The sequence below is a fragment of the Chlorocebus sabaeus genome, chromosome 7 (assembly GCF_047675955.1).
Source record: "Chlorocebus sabaeus isolate Y175 chromosome 7, mChlSab1.0.hap1, whole genome shotgun sequence".
Classification (NCBI taxonomy): Eukaryota; Metazoa; Chordata; class Mammalia; order Primates; family Cercopithecidae; genus Chlorocebus; species Chlorocebus sabaeus.
In genome coordinates, this window is record NC_132910.1 from 91443504 (window position 1) to 91468131 (window position 24628).

The 24628-nt window shown below is 35.8% G+C and overlaps 2 protein-coding genes across 10 annotated transcripts in view; one reads left to right on the forward strand and one right to left on the reverse strand.

Moving 5' to 3' along the window:
• Window positions 1-1056: 1056 nt before the first annotated feature.
• SCOC (short coiled-coil protein) lies at window positions 1057-10268 on the forward strand. Of its 8 annotated transcripts, none has more exons than XM_073017644.1 (5): window positions 1073-1163; window positions 1653-1765; window positions 6850-6921; window positions 7297-7380; window positions 8681-10268. In XM_073017644.1, exons 3-5 carry the CDS (start codon window positions 6900-6902, stop codon window positions 8821-8823), a joined length of 249 nt encoding a protein of 82 aa, XP_072873745.1. In that variant the 5' UTR covers window positions 1073-1163; window positions 1653-1765; window positions 6850-6899; the 3' UTR covers window positions 8824-10268. The 8 variants fall into 8 exon arrangements, with proteins under 8 accessions (XP_007998035.2, XP_037848207.1, XP_072873745.1 ...); XM_037992287.2 differs by having other exon boundaries at window positions 1087-1222; XM_073017645.1 differs by lacking the exon at window positions 7297-7380 and adding an exon at window positions 1383-1440 and having other exon boundaries at window positions 1124-1222.
• A 2727-nt stretch (window positions 10269-12995) lies between these two features.
• CLGN (calmegin) overlaps window positions 12996-24628 on the reverse strand; it is a 35672-nt gene continuing 24039 nt past the window's right edge. For both annotated transcript variants that reach the window (XM_007999845.3, XM_007999848.3), the window contains exons 9-15: window positions 23833-23946; window positions 23565-23715; window positions 21554-21769; window positions 20329-20454; window positions 19962-20121; window positions 18372-18472; window positions 12996-17033 (exon numbers count right to left, since the gene is read on the reverse strand). In XM_007999845.3, the coding sequence (XP_007998036.1) occupies window positions 16953-17033; window positions 18372-18472; window positions 19962-20121; window positions 20329-20454; window positions 21554-21769; window positions 23565-23715; window positions 23833-23946 (949 nt within the window). In that variant the 3' untranslated portion in view covers window positions 12996-16952. The remainder of the gene's footprint in view (window positions 17034-18371; window positions 18473-19961; window positions 20122-20328; window positions 20455-21553; window positions 21770-23564; window positions 23716-23832; window positions 23947-24628) is intronic.

Genomic DNA, 24628 nt, shown 5'->3' on the forward strand with positions numbered 1-24628 from the left:
TTTTTTGGCACTCCTATTAGATTTATGTTGGAGTTTTTTCATTTATTTAGCTCCTACACTGCATTCTAGTAAATGTCCTCAAATTGAGTATTGTAATCTCAGCCAAATGTACAGTTCTCAAAACACTGAATGGAAAATCTCTTTATATAGCTCTTAAAATGATTAAGGCGATGTGTCAGCAAACTGTGCCAGAAGTAAAAAGTCAAGAAACAGGGAGACATAAGGCTTGTCTCTACAGTTCAGGAGACTGTGCCAAAGCCAAAATAATAATGCATTGCTGTGGATGTCTGCTTTGTACTCAACGAATATTAAAGCAGGATGCCTCTTTGTGTCAACTGCTAGATTACGATGAGCAGTGTCACGAAGAACACTCTACACTTGATACCGTATGTGTGACCTTGAGCAAGAAACGTATTCACGCTCAGGCTTCAGTTCCTTTCTGTGGGTTGCTGTGAGGCTCCAACGGGGTAAGGTGAGCAAAAATGCTATGCCTCAGTACCACTAGGGTATTTTCTCAGTTCTAAAATATTAAGTGGCCACGCACTACAGATTTAATAATAGTTTGGGAGGAGGGGCGTGAGAAGAGGAACATTCCACTAGCGCAACTATAAGCTTTCCGATTTCGGAAATAAGAAAAATACGAAAAAGTCTGCTTTTAGAATTGAGGAACCACGGTGTCGCGTTGACTTTCTCTGCTCGGTTCGCAAACACTCTTTTCTTGAACTTGAATGACTTCTCTGTCGCTCAGACCAACCTCTCTCCTGATTTTCCACACTGGGATTCTCACTCCAATTCTCAAGGTTTCCTAAGAGACACGATGAACACCTGGGCGGTGTAGCTTCCTTCTTTACTGTCATTGGCTGTCGCTCGTCCAGGTCCCGCCCACAGCGACCTCAATTCTGATTGGATGTCAGTGTCCTTTTGTGATGGTAAAGCTGGATCCCGGTGCTTTGAGATTGGACGACTTGGGGGAGGCGGGCAGCTAATGCGCAGGCGTCTTTCCTTGAGTCGGGATTGGCGGGCGGGGTGCCGGGACGGGGCGGGATTCTTCTCACGCACATTCTGTGGGCGTAGTGGGCGGAGCTGCCGGCGTCAGTTGGTTCAAGTGTCCCGGCCTGAGGTGTCTGCTTGATCCCTCCCTCTCCCGGCGCCTCAAGCGGAAGGTGAGGGCCGTCCTGGGCAGCAGAGGGCTTGGCCCCAGGCGACTAGAGCTACAGCCTCGGTACCTTCGACGGCCTGGAGGGCGGGGCGGGCTGGACGCGGCCCTGCGCACCGGGGGCCTGGGAGGAGCGGTCTTGGGCCTGGGCGTCTGGTGGGCGGCGGAGGCCTGGCTCCCTGCAGAACCCCTGCGCAACCTCTTTTTCTGCTGTTTTCGTTGTCAGGCCCAGGCGTTCTTTGGGAGAAGGGCCTCTCGCGGTCCCTGACGCAGACATCGTGCAGGTTTCTCCCCGCAGGTCCTGGGTCGGGAGCCGCTTTGCAGCCCCCGGCTCTGGAATTGGACTGCGGGAGTGGCGTTTGGGTGGAATGGGACCTGGCTCTCCTGGACCTGCCCGTGGCTGCTTGCTCTGCGAGAGCCTGAGAGTTGGGAGGGGAGGCCAAGGTGGGGAAGGAGCCTAGTGAGCCATAAAATAAGGATTGGAACGTCTTTCCAGGCGGCGAAAGCGGCACCTGGGTGTGTTGGTGAATCGTCTTCTCCCCAGAGTCCTGCTGAACAAGTTTTGGGAAGTAAGGTTTGGAAAGGAGAAAGAGGATACATTCCTGAAAGGCAAGGCTTCTGTTATACAATGTGTCAACCTCAGACTATTACGCAACAATAAGGACAGATGCCATTCCAGGTGTTCCCAACACGCTGTCTATGCCCGAGGACCCAAAGCTATGCCCATGTATTCTGGTACCTGTATCCCTGATTAAAATCAGTGTAGCTAGCCATCCTCTGAAGAGTATAGCTTCCGTTTAAATCCTCATTTGGCCAAACAATTCCTTGGTCTTGTGGAATTTGAAACTGGATTATTTAACCAGGACAAGTCAAAGCAGAACTTGAACAGAGCTGAACAGACAAATTATGTTGAAGTTGATGTAGCCTAAAGGGAATGGGGTTTATCGTGATTTGGTTAGTAAAGATTTCAGAGGGGTTTGACATCAGTGGTAGCAAAATGTTTGGCAAACTTAAGATTAGGGCCATATTAAAGTTTCTTCCATTGCATAATGGAAAAAGCGTGGACTGTGAAGTTAGACCTGTGTTCAAATTCTTGGTAGAGACGTTGGCTGTGAAACCTCTGAAACAGCCTTTCTGAAATTTAGTGTCCATATCCGTAAATTGCAGTTTCCTTCTGTTGATTTGATGAAATAACATATGCAAAGCATTTAGCACATTAATGCACGAAGATATTATTTTAGCCGTCTTACTAGTTCTCTAGTATGACAGATGGTGAAATCAATTTTAGATGCAGAAAAGTTGAGTGATGAAGATGGACGGATATTAGGAAAAGGTCTCAAAATCTGCAGTCTCAGATGTGACAACAGCTGTGGTGGAATGGTGGAAAAAACACTTGGGCATTTGTTGTAGTCTTGGCCCTGTTGCTGACTACTTCTGTGGTCTTCAGTAAGCCATTGTTGTCTTTGGTCTTGATTTATCTGTAAAATGAAGCAGCTGGACCAGATGGTTTTCTTTAAATTCTTTTTGTTGCCCAAATGAGAGCTAAAAGGTAGAGAAGATAATAGCAGACATCTATTGAATACCTACTATGTACTAGGTACTGTTGCAAACACCTTGTATCCACTAATTCTCACAACAAACGCATGAGATACGTATGGTTATTATCCACATTTTACAAATGGGGAAACTTAAGGCCGAGGTGTTAACCTTGCCCAAGGTTCCAGAGCTTATAAATTGCAGAGCTAGGATTTGAATCCAGGTAATCTGAGTTCATGTTGTTAATCATCGTGCCAAACTGCCTCTCGAGGAGAGTGATATTGTGAATATTGTATATTATTAGAGATACTATAAAAGAAGATAGGGGAATAATTGGTAAGATGCTCGTCTTTGGTCACAGGTGTGTGTGCATGGCAAAAATTATTAAATGCATCTTGTCCTAATGTTTGCCACATTTCCTGGTTTGTATTCTCTCTCTGCGTTCTGCCTCCTGGACTTAAATAATCAAAAAATAATTCTAGATTCCCTTCCACTGACCAAGGCTAGATACCCAAATTTACTGTGATTTTTGAGAAACCTTTAAAAGGTCTGACCTAGGCATACATCAGAGCTGAAGAATCTCAGCGAACCATATCCATTTCTGGGTTACGGTGATTTAGGATAGGCACAGCAGCCTCAGCACCCCAAATTCATTTCAGTGTTCCCATGCTTCAGCAGACTTGGTCTGAATTTTCTCGTTTTTCATCAGATTTGTGTTTATATGTAGGAGTAGAAGGAGTTGAAAGTGAACTTTTAAGAGCATATTTGACATGGAATTAGATTGATGTTATAGCAACTATAGGTAAAAAAGGATTTTATAGTTGAAAAGGTTGAAAAACTCAGTATTAAGTACCTATTATGATGTAGTACTGTGTTAAATGTAGACTTTGGGCAGTTTGAGGATCAATACTATTTTAAAAGAAAAAATCCGTGGCTAAAATACTTTGACATAAAGAACTCAGCAAGTCTTTTGATCCCATATGTAAAACAAATCAGTTTATTGCCCTAAATCTACTGAAAGACTTTGAATATATATTATTACAATAGTAGCATTTTGAGGTGGGTCTGTTTGATCTCATCACAATAAAATACAATTGCTTCTTGTTCTTTTGTTGTGGAGAGGCAGCAGGTAATGCTGTGGTCCACTGTACTAAAGAGTAATGCCCTTATGCCCAGGGCTGCCAGAAACAGTGGGCAGGTTTTGCACTGTACAGCACTTGGGGTGCAATCTTACATAGACTGGTGTGAATTGTACTCTCTTATGTTGTATATCCTATAGCACTGTTCTTGTGGCACTACTTTTGTGCTCCCGCCTTCGCCCCAATCTTGAGTGTGAGAGTAATTTTTCCTTTAATAAGCCCTCTCCACCCTGTTTTTCTGCTTCTAATTTTCTTTCACTTTTTAAGATGAAGTCACTGTTGCTAAACCACGCATAGGTTTTCTATTGTTTGGATTATATGTGGTCAGAATTTCAGAAACTGGCTTCTTTTTCTTTATCTCTTATATTGGTGAGTTTGGAACACTTGTGCTTTTGCAGACTTTTTGGTTTAATTTAAATATTAGTCTGAAACATAAGCAAAAGAAGACTTCCCAATCACTCTATTATATCTGACTTCAAAATCAGCTGTGTCATTCTCTGATTATCTGTTGTTTTGGCTTGTATATCTTATAACTCTTAGCTATCATGAAAATTTGTTCCAGCTGTAGCCTTAAAAGCACTGGCTATGAGAAATTTGAAGCACCTTTAATTTATTATTTAGCAAATACAGTTGCCAAATTGCAGCTTACTCCTGCTGAGCACTCCCATGATCACTTTTGCTTTTGGTTGTTGCCTCTCTCATCTCACTCAGACCTCTTTCAGCCAGATCAGTGGTTGAAATGGTTTGAAAAGAGAGCGACTGGAGCACCTGGTTACAAGTGTGCTTCTCTGTCAGGGAAATGTCAAATCAAGGTTTCACTAACACTCTTCCTCTTCAATTATAAGAGACATGTTGATTCAATGGAGAGGAATACTTTTTGGAGTGTGGTCTTTAAATACTACAGTAGGTCGAATAACTTTAAAAAAAAAGAATTATTGGAAACATTTTAATAATCTGAAATGCAGAGAACCTGAGAAACCATGTGAGAAAGAGGTCGGGCAGAGCAACTTTAAGTGCGGTTTTAGATAAGGGGAAAGATGCTAGAAGACTTGGAGTCGCTTTATTCAGCATCATTAATTGTATACCATTTGTAGTTAATTATTTAATAAATGTTATGCAAGGGATATTACATATTTTTTTCTTTTTTTTTTTCTGAGACGAGACTCGCTCTGTCGCCCAGGCTGGAGTGCAGTAGTGTGATCTGCAAGCTCCGCCTCCCAGGTTCACGCCATTCTCCTGCCTCAGCCTCCCCGGTAGCTGGGACTACAGGGGCCCACCACCACGCCCAGCTAATTTTATTTTGTATTTTTAGTAGAAATGGGGTTTCACCATGTTAGCCAGGGTGGTCTCCATCTCCTGACCTCATGATCTGCCCGCCTTGGCCTCCCAAAGTGCTGGGATTACAGGCGTGAGCCACTGTGCCCAGCGCTACATATTTTTTTCTAGACTAGTGAGTGCTATCTTACTTGAACTATAAACTTGAAGTTTGTGTATATGTACACTGGGCACTTTAATTTGAAGTTCTTGTTAGTATCTGAAATGTAACAAGATTTATGTAGATGTTCACTGGGCATTTTCAAATTTCGTGTTAGTATCTGTAGTATAACAAGATTTGTATTAACAGAAGCTGTGAGAGAATGTGTAATACACTGATACCTCTTTATTGTGATTCTAGTTCTAGTATGTAGATATCCTTATTTAATAGGTCTGCTTTCTACTGTTTAAGATATGGAGGCATAACAATGCCTTGGGCATAGAAGATATTCAATAAATACTTGTTGAAAGAAAAACACTGACAAGTCTAGGTCGATTCAATGTAGTAGATTAGATTGGGTAACAAATCTGTTTTCAGTGATAATCTGGTAACATTATTTACTATATTTTGAACACATTGAATGAAATGATTGTTAGCAATGGAGCAGAACATGTTTTATAGAAATTTTTTGTTCTAATATTTAGAAGTGTTTATTGGAATAATAAAATGTTAGTATTTATTTACTTATTTACATCCTGATTAGTCTGTTTTGATTTTACCCTGACTAGGAGCTGATGAATGGACATTTTTTCATTTATTCTATATTACTATTTTAGATGGTCTAAATAGTAATTTTTCTTTTGAATTTTATTTGTAAAATATTAAACAGTATATGTAAAGCAATACTTTAATGAAGAATATTTGAAAAAAATTTTGTCCTCATCCATACCATCATCCTTAATATCAGAGCATTTTTTCATTTTCATGTTTTTATGCATATTTATGTATATTTCATATAATTTACATCAGTGAATATACAATTTTATACACATTGTTTCATGTACTATAGTCATAATTATTTTCAGTAGCCACTCTATTAGAAATTATAACTGTACTCAGGAGGCTGAGGAGGGAGGATTGCTTGAGTCCAGGAGTTTAATACAGACTGGGCAACATAGCGAGACCCCCATTTCTAAATAAATAAATAAATAAAAATATATCTTCTTAAAAAGAAAATCACAACTGTAATTTGCCAGACTTTGAGTGGGCAGTTATGTTGCTTCTGAGACTTGGTTGTAAATAAGATTGAAGTGATTTTTATGTATATAACTTTCTTTGCATTATTGTCCTTAGCCTAAATTTCCAAGAATAAAATACTTAGTTAAAAAATATTTAAATATTTTTATGAATCTTATTATCATATTGCTTTCCAGAAAGAGTACATATTTAACAGTTGTGTCCAATGTTTGCGTATTTGTTTTTCTGTAACTCTTTGCTAGTATTGATCATTACCTCCTTTAAAAAATAATTATACCGTGGTATTTATGTATTTTTTGATTATCAAGAAGCTTAACATTTTCTCTCACTCAAACTATTTATATCCTTTGCTTATTTACCTATTAGGCATTTATTTTATTCTTAAAAATAGTAAAGCATATGAAAAGTCCTGCTATGTCATATTTAACAAAATCATCCTCCTTTGAAAAACAGGCTTATATTTTATTGCTGTGTGTATCTATATTTCTAAATTTTTCTTATTGTAGACCATTCATCAAGGATTTTGTATCCAAGGCACAAAAGTTTGTTGCCCAAGATGATGAATGCTGACATGGATGGTATGTTCTTCATTTTCTTTTTTGTATACTCCTGGTTTTGTGGATGTTTTGCTTTATTAAGCAATGGAAAGGGCAGAGAAACAATGTTTAGAAGAGTTGGATCTTGGCTAATTCCTTATTTATATCTCATCTAGTGTCAGAAAGGACCAACCAAAGCAGCTTTCATTCCTTAGCTATGAGAGGTTGGCAAGTTATTTTTATCTTCTTTACCTTGGTGTCCTTATCTGCAGTTTGGGGATACAACATTTTATATCACAGGGCTCTTGTATAAGTCAAGTAAGAATGAATATAAAACATTTTGCAGATTTTTAAGTGCTACCCTACACAATAGTACCTAATGTTAATTAATAGTAAATTTGAACCTTTATATTACAGCAGTTGATGCTGAAAATCAGGTGGAACTGGAGGAAAAAACAAGACTTATTAATCAAGTGTTGGAACTCCAACACACACTTGAAGGTTAGCTTGCATTTTGTAGTTTATTTGAATGACAGCCAATTAATTGAACTTGTAAGCATTTATATTGCTAAATTTTGTTAGAATGTATAATTTTTTAAAAGAATGAACTTCAAAGTTTATATATATATGATCTTCCTGCTTTGGTAGTTTAAAGAACAGATACACTTCAGTCAAGTCAAATGGTGTTATTATGCTTCCCTCTTTAAAGCCTAACATAATGCTGGCTAGTGTGAGACTCCCTTTTAAGTCCCCACAATGTGTTACTAAGTCCGCTTTAATAAAACTTGTTTTAAAGTAGAAACAATGTATTAGCCTTGGAGATTAAAAAGGAATTTACCTGAATTTTTTCATTTTCTAAGTCTTGCATAAAATTAATACTAACACTGAAACATCTTTTGAGTTTTAATAAAATTAAGAGGTTGTGTTTTTGGTGCCACAGTGAGCAGATCATGTCCTCAGAACCTCCCACTGACTTACATTTTACAGAGTTAATAAACGTCATCTGTGACTTCCCTATTAGCTTGCTTTCTTTTTTTTTTCTTTTTTTTTTGAGATGGAGTTTCACTCCTGTCGCTCAGGTTGGAGGGCAATGGCGCAATCTCATCTCCCTGCAACCTCTGCCTCCTGTGTTCAAGCGATTCTCCTGTCTCAGCCTCCTGAGTAGCTGAGATTACAGGTGCCTGCCACCACGCCTGGCTAATTTTTTGTATTTTTAGTAGAGACAGGGTTTCACTGTGTTGGCCAGGCTGGTCTCAAACTCCTGACCTCATGATCCACCCGCCTTGGCTTCCCAAAGTGCTGGGATAACAGGCGTGAGCCACCATGCCCAGCCAGAATTAACTTCTTATATGATCATCAGGAACTGCATGTGTTGAATGTCTTGATAATGTTACAAGATGATCAGTTGCTTGGAAACTGACTGCCTGTATTCAGTATATGAATTCAATTGTGTTAACCTGATATATATCTTAAACATTTCTAGTAAAGATCTTATGGTTTTATGTTGATAAGACATAAAATGTGAACCAGAATTCACATTTTAAAAACAAAGTCTTTTTTGAAAATTAACTACCCAACATTAATGCTATTTACAAAGAATAACATTTAGCCTAATGTGAAGTATTTTTAGGAATTTGTCTACTAATTTGCACTCAGTTTGTTTACCTTGCTGTCTCTAAAATCTGAATTCTTAAAATTTAAGGATTGTGTTACCTCTTTTAAGAATGAATCCTAAGAATTTTGTAATACGGAATCATTGTCATTGTTATATTGATAATGGGCATTTTTATTTTTTATAAAGATCTCTCCGCAAGAGTAGATGCAGTTAAGGAAGAAAATCTGAAGCTAAAATCAGAAAACCAAGTTCTTGGACAATATATAGAAAACCTCATGTCAGCTTCTAGTGTTTTTCAAACAACTGACACAAAAAGCAAAAGAAAGTAAGGGATTGACACCCTTCTGTTTTATGGAATTGCTGCTGATCATTTTTTCTTTAAAACTTGGATAGATTCCAAAAGTTACAGTACCTTTGTGGCTTCATTGAATATTTATGAAGAAAATGTCAGATGTAGACAAAAATAACACAATAACAGGAGGCTTCCATAAGTTTGTGTATTATGTTAGTCTATGAAAACGTGCAAATGTATTGTAGAGACTTTATATTAGAATTGCATATATTTATGAAACTTAAAGATGAATGTTTTATCAAATTTGTAGGTTTAGCACTGTCTTTTATTATAGGATTAGTAAGATATAGAAGAAAATAACCACCATGTTGTGAAAAAGTGACCAAAATCATGTACTAAATGCACAGCTTTATGTACCCTGTCCACCATCTTGTGCCTCTTTTCCATTTGCCTCTTCCTTCCTATTTCCCTTCCCTTAAGGAAAAAAATTGGTGTCACATTTGTAAAAGTAATTTTAATAGTTAATCATCTCTGAGAGTAACCTGTATTTTCATTGTTGAAACTTAACCAAAATAAGATACTGTCTCAGCTAGGGTTTGTCATTTGTGTATTTAGTATTAAGATAGGAATGCTAGTGTCTCTTTAATTAATTGGAAATAGATGGAGGCTAAAAATGAAGGTTTTTCTTTGAAACTGAATTAACTTGAGAAATTTGTTGTTAAAAACTTCTTTTTGCACAAAATAACTCATTTTGTATTATCTGAAAATATATAATTTCTGGTCATGTGTATGTTTAAAATAGAAAATTTTGAGGAAAAATGGAAATAGGGTGGAAAAGTACTTGGTAAACAGTAGTAACCAACTTCAAATATTTTCACTCCAGATTTGTGTTTTCTCTGGCACAGAGTAGATCTTTTGGGAAATATATATGATTAAGTTTGACTACCCTTGTGTAAGCCACATCTGGATGAGAACAGTTACAAAGAGTTTGGTCTCTAAGTTGATTCGTACCCAGCAGGTCAACTTTTGCAAAATTCCGTAACAGTGTGTTAGTATTAGAATAGTGAATAAAATGGGAGTTTTACATGTATACTTATTATCTTGCTCAGTATTTTATCTCACTTGTTCTAGAATTTTCTGTAAACCTGCTACTGGGTTTGAAGAGTTTTAGTCATCCTTTAACAATTTTTAAAAATTTAGCTTGTAGATTCCATTTGGTAAGGAAATCAGTAATGGAAGTAATGCTAAAATCTTATAATATGAAAAGAGATCCACTAATATAGCTTATGGTTATTTGATTTGGGCTACTTTTAATCATGGAATAATCTTATGTATTGGTGTAAGAGTTGATGAATGACTTTAGCTGTGTGAATATATAATAGTGAAACTGCAAACATTTTGCATCTCTTTTGTGACCTAATTTACAGACATTTAAATTGTGTTGCAGTTCTGCTTTGCTGTTTAATAAAAAGCTATTTCAGAGGTTGTGTGTGTTTTGATATAGTTACCTAAGTAAATGGGGTATTTAGGTTTAGTGGTGTATCCAGGGTTGTTCAATGCCATAGAATAGTGTATCTTATTTAAGTACACAGTTACTGATTATTTAGGGGAATAACATTTTTATTAATAAAACTGTAACTGGTTATCAATATAAATATCATAGACTATTAAACATTAATTTAGAGAACAAAAGCAAAGCACTCAAAGGATCCAAGATCTCCAGGGAAAAAGGAAGTTGTATTTTTTAGGGTAGGCTAAGCTACTTTAGCAAGAGACCCAGTGATAAAGAATATAAATACAGAAGTTTCTCTCCCAACCAGTGGTTCCAAGGTCAGCATTGCAGGCTAGCAGCCCTTGTTCACACAGTTACTCAGGGACTTTGGCTGAGGATGGTGCTGCCATTTTAAATCATGGCTTTCAAGTCACTCTAGTGATTACTCATCTAATTTGCAGGAAAAGACCATGGAAGTGTACATATGCAAGGTTTTATGGGCTGTGCCTGGAAATGGTTCATATATCTTCTTATATTCCAGTGGTGTGGAGACTTAGTTACATCTAGATACAAGAGGAGCTGAGAAATGTAGTCCATGGCTGGGAAGCCATATTCCAGCTATAAATACAAGATTTTGGTGGCCACTAGCAGCCTCAGCCACAGCTCTTGTGCTGCTAAGTATCTTCCCTTACATAGAGAGTAATCCCTCTTCATCCAGCTAGTGATTCAGCTCACAATCTCTATTAAAAGTCCATCCCTTTAGATGTGGCTTCTAACAGTCTGACAATCTCTAAACTGATAGACAAATTATTTGCTCTCACCCTTACTGCTGCCCATTTATAATGTAGTGGGGACAGGATGGCCAAATAAAAAGTCTCAATTTGGAAAATGGAATAAAGGGAAACATGCAAAAATTGTGGAATGCTCCTGGGAGATGTATGAAGATTTTGTCCCTAGTAGTGGAGAAGTACTTTGATTCGACTATGATTCTGATCTCTGGCAGGGGACTCCCTTGTTCGTTGAACTCCATGGTTTCCCCTCTGGAAATTTACTCCCTATCCATTTTCTATGGCTACCTTGGAAGTAGAGGTTGGGTGTTCACTCCCTGGGAATTGTGAAGACAGTCCACTTCCTGCTGGTGTGAACTTGGTGCCCATTTTAAGGCCAAGCTCATGTTTCTTGGGAATATGAGTCTCTTAAAAACTCAAGCCTTTTTATCAATATGCTCCTGATTCCATATGCCACGGAACCACAACCAAGCTTTTGACCAAATTCTCAAAGTATGTATTATTTTTGCCTTTCTTTAATGGAGGCTATCTTGAGATCAACTGAAAAGAAGATTGCACTGGGAATGTTACATGCAGATCATCACTGCAAGGCTGGGTTCCTCTGGCTTAACAATTGGTAGAGAAGTCTTCATGGGCTTTCCCCCAATCTCCCACACCTCAAAAATAATTTTGAACCTTTGCTGCTATTCAGACTTCAGAAACAATTGGCTTACTTTTGTGAGGTTCCTTGTATCTGAACTTGGTCTATTCCCTTCCATCTCTGCATGAAAATGTCAAAATTTTTTGATAACCTTGCTGAAGGCAAGGAATAGCCAATTCATTTAACATTCTGTCTTTTTCCAACTAGAGCTATCAGCTTAGTAGGTGTCAAAATATATCCCCACTGCTTGTCATGTTAATGGTAAGCTAATGCTATATACTTAGTTTTTGCTATGCAATACTTCAGGATAATTTCTTCATTAGAAATATAAGTGGTACACAGTGTGCACAGGGACTGTGTCCAGCTTCTGGAAAAGACTCGACCAAATTTTAGACAGGCTCCTTTGAGCCCTCTTCTTCACTAGTCCAGTTTTAGCAGAAATCCTGCTAAATCAGTTTAGAGAGAATCTCATCCTCAGTAACATGATCATCAACCTGGACTGTCTCTGGCAAGAATCATCCTACTCTTGATGTCCCCACTTAGTAATTTTCCATACACTGACCTCATCACTACTCATTGACTATAAATCCTCAGCTGTATTTGCTGTGTTAGTTGAGCCCGGTTTCTTTCCCTTATTGGATGATGGTCTTAACACATACAGTCCTGAGTAGTCTTCTTTACTGCTTTAACAAGTGTCAGAATGGTTTTTTCTTTAGTACTTCCTAGCTTACATGCTGGTAGAATAATATTTGGTAGGGAAAAATCAGCATACTCCTTGTTATGGACTGAATGTGTCCTCCCAAAATTCTTAGGTTGAAATCCTGACCCCAAGGTGATTAGGAAGTGGGGCCTTTGGGAGATAATTAGGTAATGAGGGTGAAGCCCTCGTGAATGGGATTGTGTCCTTATGCAAAGAGACCTCAGAGATTTCTCTTTCTGCCACATAGAAGACAGCAGTCTGCATCCTGGGAGAGGGCCCTCAACGCTGATCTCAGACTTCCAGCCTCCAAAACTGAGAAATACATTTGTTGTTTACAAGCCACCCAGTCTATATTTTATTATAGCATCCCAAATAGTTCAAGACACCCATTTTCCCCACTGTTTCCCAGGAGGAATTTCCCCAATATTGACACTGCCATTCTATGCAAAATGTGTCCTCTTTATATTCCCTTTGGACTCACAGCAGGTTACTACAAATCACAGTTCCTCGTCTGAAACTTGCAGGGCCAGATGTTTTAGAATTTGGAATTTTTCAGATTTTATAAAATATTGTGACTCAGACACCAATATGGTTTGGCACAACACGTATAATTAAGTATATTAACATTTCTGCAGCAAAATGAGTATTAAAGTAGGATAAAGAAAGACTATATATATATAAAATCTTGCTGAGCAAGTCAGGCTCAGCTACCAGGTGAGTTTTGTTACCAAAATGCTGGGAAAAACCTTTCACTTTTCAGAGATTTCTGGTTATGGAATTGTAGCAACAAAACCTTTTGTAGAAAAGTAACCAAAATCATGTATGCATTTAGTTCCAACCAGTTAATATCGTATCTCTATTCCTGTCCCTATTCCCTGTGATCTAGTCCCTTTTGTAAAAGAAAAATGATAGTTGAATTATAAAATCTAAAATTAATTTTATGGTCCAAAGAAAAGCGAAATTGTTCCTAACTTTAGAATGTAAAGCCATTCTTTACTTTGCCCAATAAAAATTTTGTTTTTCCCTGAACACTCTGTGGTGGCTGTCATCAGATTCTTCAATGTGCATGTAACCAAAATTATTACCAGTGGATACCAGAGATTAGTTGTTAAGAGCATTTGTAAATCATGAAAGAACAGATAATGTGAAGATATGAAAGGTTAAGAATTGGAAGAGACTTAATTCCTTCTTACTCTTATCAGAAAACTAGCTGCAGTTTATTTCACTGGAATCAGAGATTAATGGTATTTAAAAGACAAATTTACAAGGCTAGGTGTGGTGGCTCACACCTGTATTCCCAGCTCTTTGGGACACCAAAGCAAGGGGATTCCTTGGAGCCTAGGATCTTGAGACCAGCCTGAACAACATAGTGAGACCGTGTCTCTCCAAAAAAAAAATTTTTTTTTTAATTAGCCAGGCATGGTGGTACTTGCCTGTAGTCCCAGCTACTCGGGAGACTGAAGCGGGAAGATTGTTTGATCCCAGGAGTTCAAAGCTGCAGTGAGTTACGGTACCACTGCACTCTAGCCTGAGTGACAGAGTGAGACTCTGACTCCTCAAAAAACAAAAACAAAACAAAAAAGGCACATTTACTGTAACAAGGACTTTATGTTGGCCGTTAGCCTTTGGACCTATGAAAGGGTGGGTTGAGAGATAACAGAAGCTGAAGTTGTACATTCATTGTAATCAATTTTATAATGTATCTTGTTTTAAAATGTATACATTATAGATGGCTTATCAAGTGCTATTAAAACTTGGAAATACCCCCAAATTTTACCAAAAAGTATTCATTTAACAAACACAAAATATGTGATAACTACGTTGGGTGGTAAAAGCCCATTTTTCCAGTTGTCATGTTGCCCATCTTCTCTAAAACTACCCTACTTTTCCATGCATTCTCTTTCCCATCAATTTGCCTCATATCTGACCTTTCAGAATAAGGGATAATTTTATTTCCAAAACTCAGCTCTCATACTATGGAAATACATGGGAGTTATATACTTTTGAGGGGGGAGAAATTGTTGAAATGTATGCAGAAACTCTTTTATGTTTTAATAAATCACATATAAAAGATTTAATTATCTTACTTTAGCCATCTTATAATCTTTAAATCCTGCTAAAGTTAGAACATATAGCCACAATTAAAAAGAGAACAAAACATTGTTCACAGATGCCTAGAGTGTAATGTATTTATGTTTTAACTATTCTGAATAGTTTCTACTGAAGACAAAACCATTTAGGGACTAGAATTCTGAAATTTTAAAATACATTAAATTCATTTCTAGTGGTTCATTTTAACATGTAAGCAGTTCCATCATGTTTCTCCTCCAAATGTGGTCTGATAGCTCAAAAAGACTAATTCTAGAAACATGATGTTTTCTTGGAGAAATGATTAATGGAAGCAAGACCATCAGTAAAAAATATTCAAGAAAAGGGACGTTACTTTACACTGATAAAGTTTAAAAGCCTCTGAAAAGGCAAACTAAAATAAAGAAAAGCAAAATACACTATTTTTCTCCTTTATGGATAAGATGTAAGTCATTTTGAACAATAAAGTCAGATTAGGGAGTAAAAGGAAAAAGCCATTTGATTATTAAGAAAGACTGTCTATTGCATGGATATAGCACAGGTTATACATTAGAGTTTTAGTTTTGTTAAACCTGTCAGTTACGGTACATCCACAAAGGAGTATGTGCACAGGATTTAGCAGTGATTTGGCAAATTCAGTTGCTCAAATTTTACCACTGCAAGCTCATGGAGTTTAACCAAACAAATGAATCTGCAACCAAGAAAGTAAACAAAACAAAACAAAAAAAACCCCAAGCTTTAAAGAGTCTTTAGAGAAAAATGTTCACATGCAAGAATCTTGCCAGGCAAGAAGGTTTTCATTAAATTAAAAAAGAAGTTATCTCCCGAAGTAGTGGTTTACCTTCAGAAATATTCTCATCTAGGGTTATTACACTCCAAATGCAAGGTGAGCTAGAGAGGGAGAATGCTTGCAAGATGTGTGCAGTTCATAGTAAATAAATACAAAGTATGGCTAAATACTATGTATTAAGATTTTCTACCACCAATTTATAGAAGTTCAGAGTATAACAATGGAGTAAATAACTTATTTTCTTTCTCAATTCACTCTTTGAAGTAAGGAGTGAATAGTATTAGTGGCTATGTTTGGCTTCCTTCAGTAAAAGCAGAAGCTAGAGACTTATTTTCCTTATTCATAAGTTCTAAATTTACCTACTGGGGAAGGAGTTGTATGAGAACCTATAATAGTTTAGGGCTTGCCTAAAGATGGGGTATGTGTACGTCTATGAAGGAATCCAAAATCCTACCTAACATGTGGAAAGTTCTCTAGGTAGTTAGTATTCAAGTAGTTCTGTGGTCTCAAAGATTTAGATCCTCTTCCAAAGAGTCTAAACCTGTTACCCAGACATAAGAATTTCATAAATAAAATATTTTAAATGGAACAACACAACTCCATTTTAATATAGTCCAGTGACATGGTAACTGATTTAAAAAGAAGAGCAATAATAATACTTGCTCCTATCTACCTCAGTGGCAGCTTTGAAGCTATTCATAGATGAGATGACAGACTTAAAATAGACTGAAACTTGTCAGGAAAAAAGAAAAAAGATAAAAATACAAAAGCATTCCAACCCCACTGGAAACAAGAAAAAAAAATATAAAAACATGATGGATTGAAATCAGCCATTAGAATCTCTTAGTAATAAGGAAAATAATATAAAGCTTCCCCAACAATAACCTGTTAAATAGGGTATTAAGGATGAAAAGATATTTAAATTTTATTTTCAATAGCAATGTATGCATAAGAAATTTTGTGAATGGGCTACTCTGGCATAAAGCAACTATAAAAACTTGAAAAAAAATCTGTACATCATTTTGTTTTGATAAAACCCATTATCTTTGTATTCAAATGTAAAATATGCTACAATATAATCCAGTGATTTTATGAACAAGGCACCTCTTTAAAGGAATCTATAATTTAAGCGAACAACTGACCATAACTATAATTTGACACAAACTATGTAAATGTGGGTCATATACAACACTTTCAATTGTTGATAGAATCAAACAACCATACAGAAACTTTATTGCATTGAGCTCTGTACAACAGAACACATGCTCATTTTTATTATAGAACCTACCAGTTATATTGTTGTATAGCCATTTAAGTGGAAATTCCAATAACTGATTTTTTCCAACAGCAATGAAGCTGCTACATATTATTTTGTTCTGTACAAACCAAAACTATCTCCAAACAACTAAAACTGTGTAACTTCTAATGGTATTAATCTCTTAGATCCGATATGTAATGTGCCACTTTTATTCTAAATTCAAAGACCAGGTAACTTCAAAGATGCTTTTTTTTCCCTCTGAAATGAAGGACTAAAATAAATGTCTGAAAGAAAAATGTTGCTAGATATTAGAAACAGGATGTGCATAGATTGATTAAAGTTCAAGTCTGGCATGCTGATTTTAGAATGCCAAACATCCCTCTCAGGAATTAAAAATACTTGAATCTAGTTTAGTCCTTTCGTACTCTTCTTTTGCGTACTGACTTCATTGGCCCATCTCCAGATCCTGTGCTCTCATCTGCTTCTTTCATCTAGAAAAAATAATTATGAAAAGGTTTCTTTTAGTATAACAAGTAACTAGTAGATAGTAGTAAACAATATATTTATTATTATCTAAAATATATGTGCTATCAATCAAGTGCTATTATGAAGGTATTATATGAAATAAAGTTACAGTTATTTCTCAAGGCTATACAAAAATCGATGTATTCTAGCTCACTGAGACATACACATAAAAAGACAGAAAGACTGAAAGATGTAATTAAGATATTTCTGAAGGTACACAAAGTATTTTGTAACATAAATGTAAATAGAATACATATTCAAGTAAATGACTGCAGGTATTATTTTAAGAAAGTCACAGCAGAAACAATGATTATTTAAACCTTGGCTCTGGAAGAAATTGTCTTCACCTAGGTCTCCCTAAATATGGATATTCATACTAGATAATGGTCCCCAAAGTCCCTATAAAAACTCAGAGGGCAGGAAGATCAGCAGCCAGTATGTGTACTGATTGAACATTAGGAAAGACTTAACAATAACTGCAAATTTATTTGGAGGATTTCTTCAAATAGATAAAATACAAAATTTAATCACATGCAACAGCAGGCAGAACTATACTTTTATCCTACCTACGTGGTTGAAATGTAATGTTAGCATGGTGACTCTGTGTGGTAAGGTTATGTAGCTCTTTAAGGGCCAGAGAAAACTGGTTTTTGGTTTATGCTGGGTTAAAAAAAAGAAAAAGAAAAAGAAAAAAGAAAGCTCTGGCTCTAATTATACTCTGGATTTCTCATTCCATAATAACTTACAAAAAAAAAAAAAAAAAAAAAAAGCATTGTGCAAAGTTCCATTTTGTATCAGGACACAAAACAGGGTAGACTGATAGGGGTGGGGGAAATTCATTAAAGATTTGAGAAAAATACCCTATTAGGCAGATAGTACTCAACTACCCAGTGAATGAATATTTCAAAACATGAGAGTAAAATGTTGAGACATTAAGGATGTTTTACAACAGCTACAAAAATTATAATAATGACAATTATCTTTTAAATATTCAAACAATGTGTTTATTATGCTTTTCAACAGAATTTCAATGAGAAAGTCATAATTTTGGATACATATATTCTATCTTCATATTTTGTAAGTCACAGGCTTGCTCTATACTGTTTTATTAGGCATTGAGACAATATAAATTATAGTATTTGTCTTTCCTTCCTTATGGATATGTTTTAAAAACAATATAGAGGCTCTTATAAAAGCTGAGAGAAATATGGCAAAAATTCTTTCATAAACCAGATTGGTGCTTTTATTGAAAGAACTTTTTATGGATAACAACTATACATAGAAACCAGTTTATTTTCTGTTACCTCATCCTCTGATCCAGACTTATTTGATTTATTACGTCCTTCTTGCCCTTCTATGATTTCGATTTCTTCTTCACTCTTTTCCTCAGGTTCACTTTCCTCTTCTAGAATACAGATTTTATTAAAAGCAAAGACTCAATAAATTAGAATTTTGCTACTGAAAAGTATTAAGTACAATAAAGGGGATTTATTTAAATTCCAAGATTTATTCCAAGATTTAGAAGAAACTTCTTCCATTCAAAATTTTAAAAATTATAAATACTCATTATATTGTCATATTTTATAAATGAATCATCATATTTGAGTTGGGGGACAAGTTTTAAAAACTTCTTAAGCATTCAATCTGTATGTAATATGAAAACCAAAAAATAATCATCTTTCCTGTGTTCCTGTCTCGGGAAATACTTCCTTTAATTTTTGGTGATCTTTTAATCTTCAATATGTTATTTACTTATGTTTGTTCTCTGTGGACATAATCAGGCATTTTTTCAGTTACTGACCCTCCTTAGGATTCCATTTAGCAGAACCTCCAACTTTTGTCATCATTGTTAACCAAAAGATATTAAGCATGTCCTAGGAGCTATATAAAGTAAAAACTCCTACCCCACCAAGAATGGGCTTTGGGGAAAGGGAAGTTGAAAAATCAACTCTACTTCTTCCATGTAGTTCCAGTGTGGGACTACATGTATAGGTGAAAGTACCTTTATACAAGCAGGCCCTTCTGATACTTAAATGTCCTCTAAATAAGGTTGATCCAGACATCAATATACTAAGCACTAAGAAGTTACAAAAATAAGGCTGAAAACTTACAACCTGAAGTATTTGTTGTTTCAGATACCCATCCTAATAAATACATGTACATGCATTTATACATGTATATGTGTGTATATATATACACTGTCTCTTAAAAAAATAGACACACATGTGTTTTTAAGTCAACTGTTTCATCAAGTGAGTTAAACATTGTGCTTCAAGACATTTGACTTGGGACACTGGGCAAATCAACAGTTTTATTTTTACCTCATGTAAGGAGGTCTCAGTGGAGAGCCACCAAATGGTGACTTCAGTTCTAACATCTTCAAGAGTTTAATATGGGATGGGAAGGGGATATAGGTTCAGCAATCCTTTCAGAAAATTAATTAAATTATTTATTCTATATGGTAAGCATCTGATTAACAATAGCCATTGGAAGACTTGGTGTTGATTTTGTTGCTGCAATCACCTGCTTTATATCTATTTCTTTTCTATAGAAGCCATTATATATAACCTCTATCACCCTCCATCTCATCTTCTACACTCCCAGAGCCAAGAAACATCCTTGCAAAAAGCTATGGCCTATGGGATTCATAACTGCTAGGCTCTGAAGCAACTGAACACTATTTAAATCTCCTTCTTCCTAGAACACAAAAAGTATAAACAGGGTGACTGCTCAGATGACTATTACTCCTTCTTGCCATAGTCACATATTCTTGGGAGATTCAGATGTATAAACTTGATAATAAACAAGTGTTAACACCTAGTTATTTCAAGGCAATATACTGTTTTATGAGCTTTACCCAGGGTCTCCATTATAAATCACTCTCATTGTCTTACCTTTTTCAAGCATTTCACCATCACTTTGCTTTTTTTCCTCTTCCAGGTCCATCGGTTTTTCCAGGGCTGCTTTTTCTTCCTTTCCTTCTTGCTCTAGTATTCCTTTTGTTTGTGGTATACATATGTCGGTTTTTTTATACTCTGTATCTTTATATTTCTTCTGTGGTAGTTAACATATTTTTACTAAAGGCAGAGTGCTATTTTGAAAAAGTTTTTTTTTTTTGCAATAATTGATAACATACATAATGAAAGTAAAACTTATGAGACATTTAGTTTATTACTCTTAAGAATCACTTGCTCAATTTATAGAACTCCTAAACAATAAGAAATTTGGGGGAAAAAGTTGAAGGAAATCAATTTTCTTTACCTTTACTTTTCTTGGCCAACAAAATGAAGTAATTAATGCTATTGGCACTCCTGCTGTTATGAGATAAATCAACCAAAGCCATGGGTGCCCTTCAGCAGCTGCCATTAACTGTTTTAATACACCAGGCTATAGATGAGATAAGCACAAAAATGCAATTCAAATTTTACAAACCTTTACTGGGTAACACAAGATACAAAAAACTTATTTACTCAGGCATTTTACATTAACGAGTGATGAACTTGTAAGTAAGTTTCATTTTCCCACCTTATACTTTGTAAAGTCTAATTTAATTATTAGCATGCATCACTGAGTGAGACTTGATAGCAGAAGATATGTTATGACAAAAATGGAAACTTCTAACATACTAGCAAGAAAAATGGTAATTTTCCTTTTTGGTAAATTTCAGAATAGAACTACCTTTTATGGATGTATTACCTGGTTTATTTGAAGTGATCATTCATTCTGTACTTTTAAAGAACTTATTAAAATCATACCTCAGAATTGTTTTCTTTTTTATATAAACACATGTCACATACAAGACCCTCAATAAGGATATTATTTCTCTTATTAAAATAAAATTTAAAAAATCAAATGTTTTAGGTACAAGAGGTTCAAAACGAGAATCCCTCTTTACCTACTCTTTTGAAGGTTTTTCGCTAGTGACCCAAGGAACCAAATGTAAGGTAAGAATTTTTCTTTATAGCAACTGAATTTAAAGATATATTTTCTAAGATGCAGTGTGTTGAAATATTTAGCTTAACCTTTTCTAAACAGTGTCAAAGATTTCGGGAAAAAACTGGAACAGAATTTAATAATGTTAAAATATAAATTATTTGTACATTCCTCTAACTAAAAAATAGTTAAAATAAATAAACAGTAATATTTAGATTATCATTATCACTTAGGTCTTGAATTGGCAAGATGACAAAGATATTAAGTAATCTTCTTCTATAAACAGTAAATAAGCATTAAATCCCATTAGAGATATTATAATTCAATGAATAAAATGAGGACTTACATATGCATATGTAGTTCATAATGAAGTAACATAAAAAGCAAAATATTTTATCTGCATAAACTTATTCAAACACATTTCCTTGGCATTTAGTAATTATTGCACATTTATTTGCCTTTAAAAGAGCCATTTGAATAACCTACAACCAAGACCAAATCTTACTATCATTATTCATAGTTATATCACTACTGCTATTGGTCAACACCATACCTCATTAGCATTTGCTATCATTATTTTCCATCTCCAACCATCTGCAGCCCAGTGATCTGCTACTTCCTTTTCCGAACAGATAATAAAATTATCAAAGTAGATATCAGAGGTCATAGACCAAAGCTCTAAACCAAGAGCACTAAAAGAAGTCAGAAGAAATGGATGATCATCTTCGAAATAATCTGGATTAGGAATTTTTCGAGGACTCCAGATTCCCTGGAAGAAAAAGTAATTGAAGACATTTTCAAATAAAATAACTTCATTATAAATGCTGCTTAATAAATAGCTGCTGTTGAATGAAATTCACAATGCTAACTGGAAAAAAGAAAACTTTAACTGATATTAATTCATTAGTAACATACTGGAAATAAAATCTTGTTTCTTTTTGCTGTGTACACGATGTTTCCTATGAGGGATAATGATTTTAAATTCTGCAAAAAAAGGAAAAGGGAAAATCCAACATAAACAGAAATGTGAATAAATTTCACAATTTGTCTATTTTAGACAAATTTTTAGATTTAGTAAAATTCATTGCAAAATGTTACTCAAGTTGTCCAAATCAGAAAGATTATTGTATAGCAAAAATGGAGTTACTCCATTTAACATATACCCATGACAGATATCATTAATCAGGTATGGTTGAATCTCAGCACAACTACTCAACATAAAATTTCCATTAGATCTTAAATGATTAAACTGTCAATTAAATCAAATACATTCAACAATATCATTGCTCATTGAGTCACTCCGCCATCACATGTATGTATTCTGGACCAGGCACTATGCCAAATGATGGAGACATACATGGTTCTTGTATTAGGGAGTTTAAAGTAGAATAAAAGAGACAGACATTAAACAATATTTACCAAAAGAAATATTTTGTGTTAAATGCTTTTAATAAAAACTCAGTGAGTAATTAGAATATGAAACTGTATATATATATAATGTTAGAACGTGTCCATAAATAATTACAAAGATAAAACTAGAGGGTTAAGTGGATAACATAGAAACTTTTAATATAAAAAGCTAAGTACACTCAAAAGATGTCTGATTGATATCAGAAAAAAATCAGGGCCGGGCTCGGTGGCTTACTTCTCTAACCCGAGCACTTTGGGAGGCCGAGGTGGGCAGATCACGAGGTCAGGAGTTAAGGAGACCAGTCTGGCCAACATGGTGAAATCCCGTCTCCACTAAAAATACAAAAATTAGCCAGGTGTGCTGGGGCGCACCTGTAATCTCAGCTACTTGGGAGGCTGAAGCAGGAGAATCGCTTGAGCCCGGGAGGCAGAGGTTGCAGTGAGCCAAGATCGCACCAGGGGTTTTTTTTTTTTCCTTTTTTTTCTTTTTCTTTCTTTTTTTTTTTTTTTTCTGAGTCTTACTCTGTTGCCAGGCTGGAGTGCAGTGGCGCGATCTCAGCTCACTGCAATCTCCACCTCCAGGGTTCAAGAGATTCCCCTGCCTCAGCCTCCCGAGTAGCTGGGACTACAGGTGTGCACCACCACGCCCGGCTAATTTTTTGTATTTTTAGTGGAGACGGGGTTTCATCATGTTGGCCAGGGTGGTCTCCATCTCCTGACCTCATGATCCGCCCGCCTCAGACTCCCAAAGTGCTGGGATTACAGGCGTGAGCCACTGTGCCCGGCCAAAAATCAGAATTTTAATAATACTAAAGAATAAGTACACTAATTAAGCACAGGCATTAATTACTAAAATGTACAATGTGTGTCTATTTGATCAGAATTTACTTCTTATATTTACTTCTAAAATAGAAGTTTATTTCAAAGTGAACATCAACTGATAATTCAGGAAGAATATAGTACGAAGTGATTTATTTCCCCAGAAAATTAAATAATTGATGCTCTACTTTTAAAATATAAATTAGTTGGGGTCTATTTTCTCTGACATCTTAAAAATGAAACTTCCAAAAGTTAACGTAGATAATTAGATATTTAAACAGAAAAGATCACAACCTTTTTAACTTCACTAAAGAATTGGAACAAGCGGTTGTTACCTGGTAGTTAGGATTATCGACCAGTGGAGGTCTCCATACTCCTTTGTATTTTGGGTTATCTATCATGGGAGGTTTCCACTCACCACACCCAATCCGACATGCTGGATTAAGAATCTGAGGTGCCTCCCATTCTCCATCCATGTCTTCATTCCTTAGGATATTAAAGCAAATACAGTAACCTCAAGTCTCAGATCAGTCATATAAACTAGTAACAAAAATGCATGTAAGAAACATTTAAAATCGACATTTGAAGATGAAAAGTGCTTACCAGTCATCAGGTTTTTCAGCATTAGGATCAGGGATAAATTTTGGTTCATCATCAAGCCAGCCAGCAGGTTTAACAGCACTTGAATCTTCTATTTGGGCAGGTTCACTTTCATCCCTGTAAATACAATGTTTTATATTAATTACTAATTGTTCAAAAAGTTTAAAAATGCATATGTTACAACACTCAGAAGGTACCACATAAAAGTATTTCCCTCCCTTTTGTTTGTGCCTGTTATTTGTCCTCATCTACCACCCACCTAAATCTTCTGCTAACTTGCCAATTTTTGGTACATATTCCCCGTTGTGCTCTATGCATACATGCACACATGTATACATTCTTTTTTTATACAAATGATAGCATTCTATACATAATATATTAGACCTTGCTTTTGTTACTTAAAAACTCATTCATCAAATATATATTGCATGCTTACTATGTGTCAAGACTGTTCTAGGAGCTCCATTATTATTATTGTTTTTTCACTTGAGATGGAGTCTCACTCTTGTTGCCCAGGCTGGATTGCAATAGTGCGACCTTGGCTCACTGCAACCTCTGCCTTCTGGGTTCAAGCAATTTTCCTGCCTTAGCCTCCAGAGTAGCTGGGATTACAGGCACTTGCCACCACGCCCAGCTAAGTTTTTGTATTTTTAGTAGAGAGAGCCACCATGCTCATGCCTGGCTGGAGCATATATATATATATATATATATATGCTCAAAGATAGACACATATATATATATGGCTTCATTCTTAACAGCTGCATAGTTTTCTACTTGAGGATATACCATAATTTATTTA

Coding starts and splice junctions, on each gene's coding strand:
- SCOC (XM_007999844.3), top strand. CDS start 6,900: ATGATGAATGCTGACATGGATG. Junction 6,922..7,296: donor GATGAATGCTGACATGGATG/GTATGTTCTTCA, acceptor TTTATATTACAG/CAGTTGATGCTGAAAATCAG. Junction 7,381..8,680: donor ACTCCAACACACACTTGAAG/GTTAGCTTGCAT, acceptor TTTTTTATAAAG/ATCTCTCCGCAAGAGTAGAT.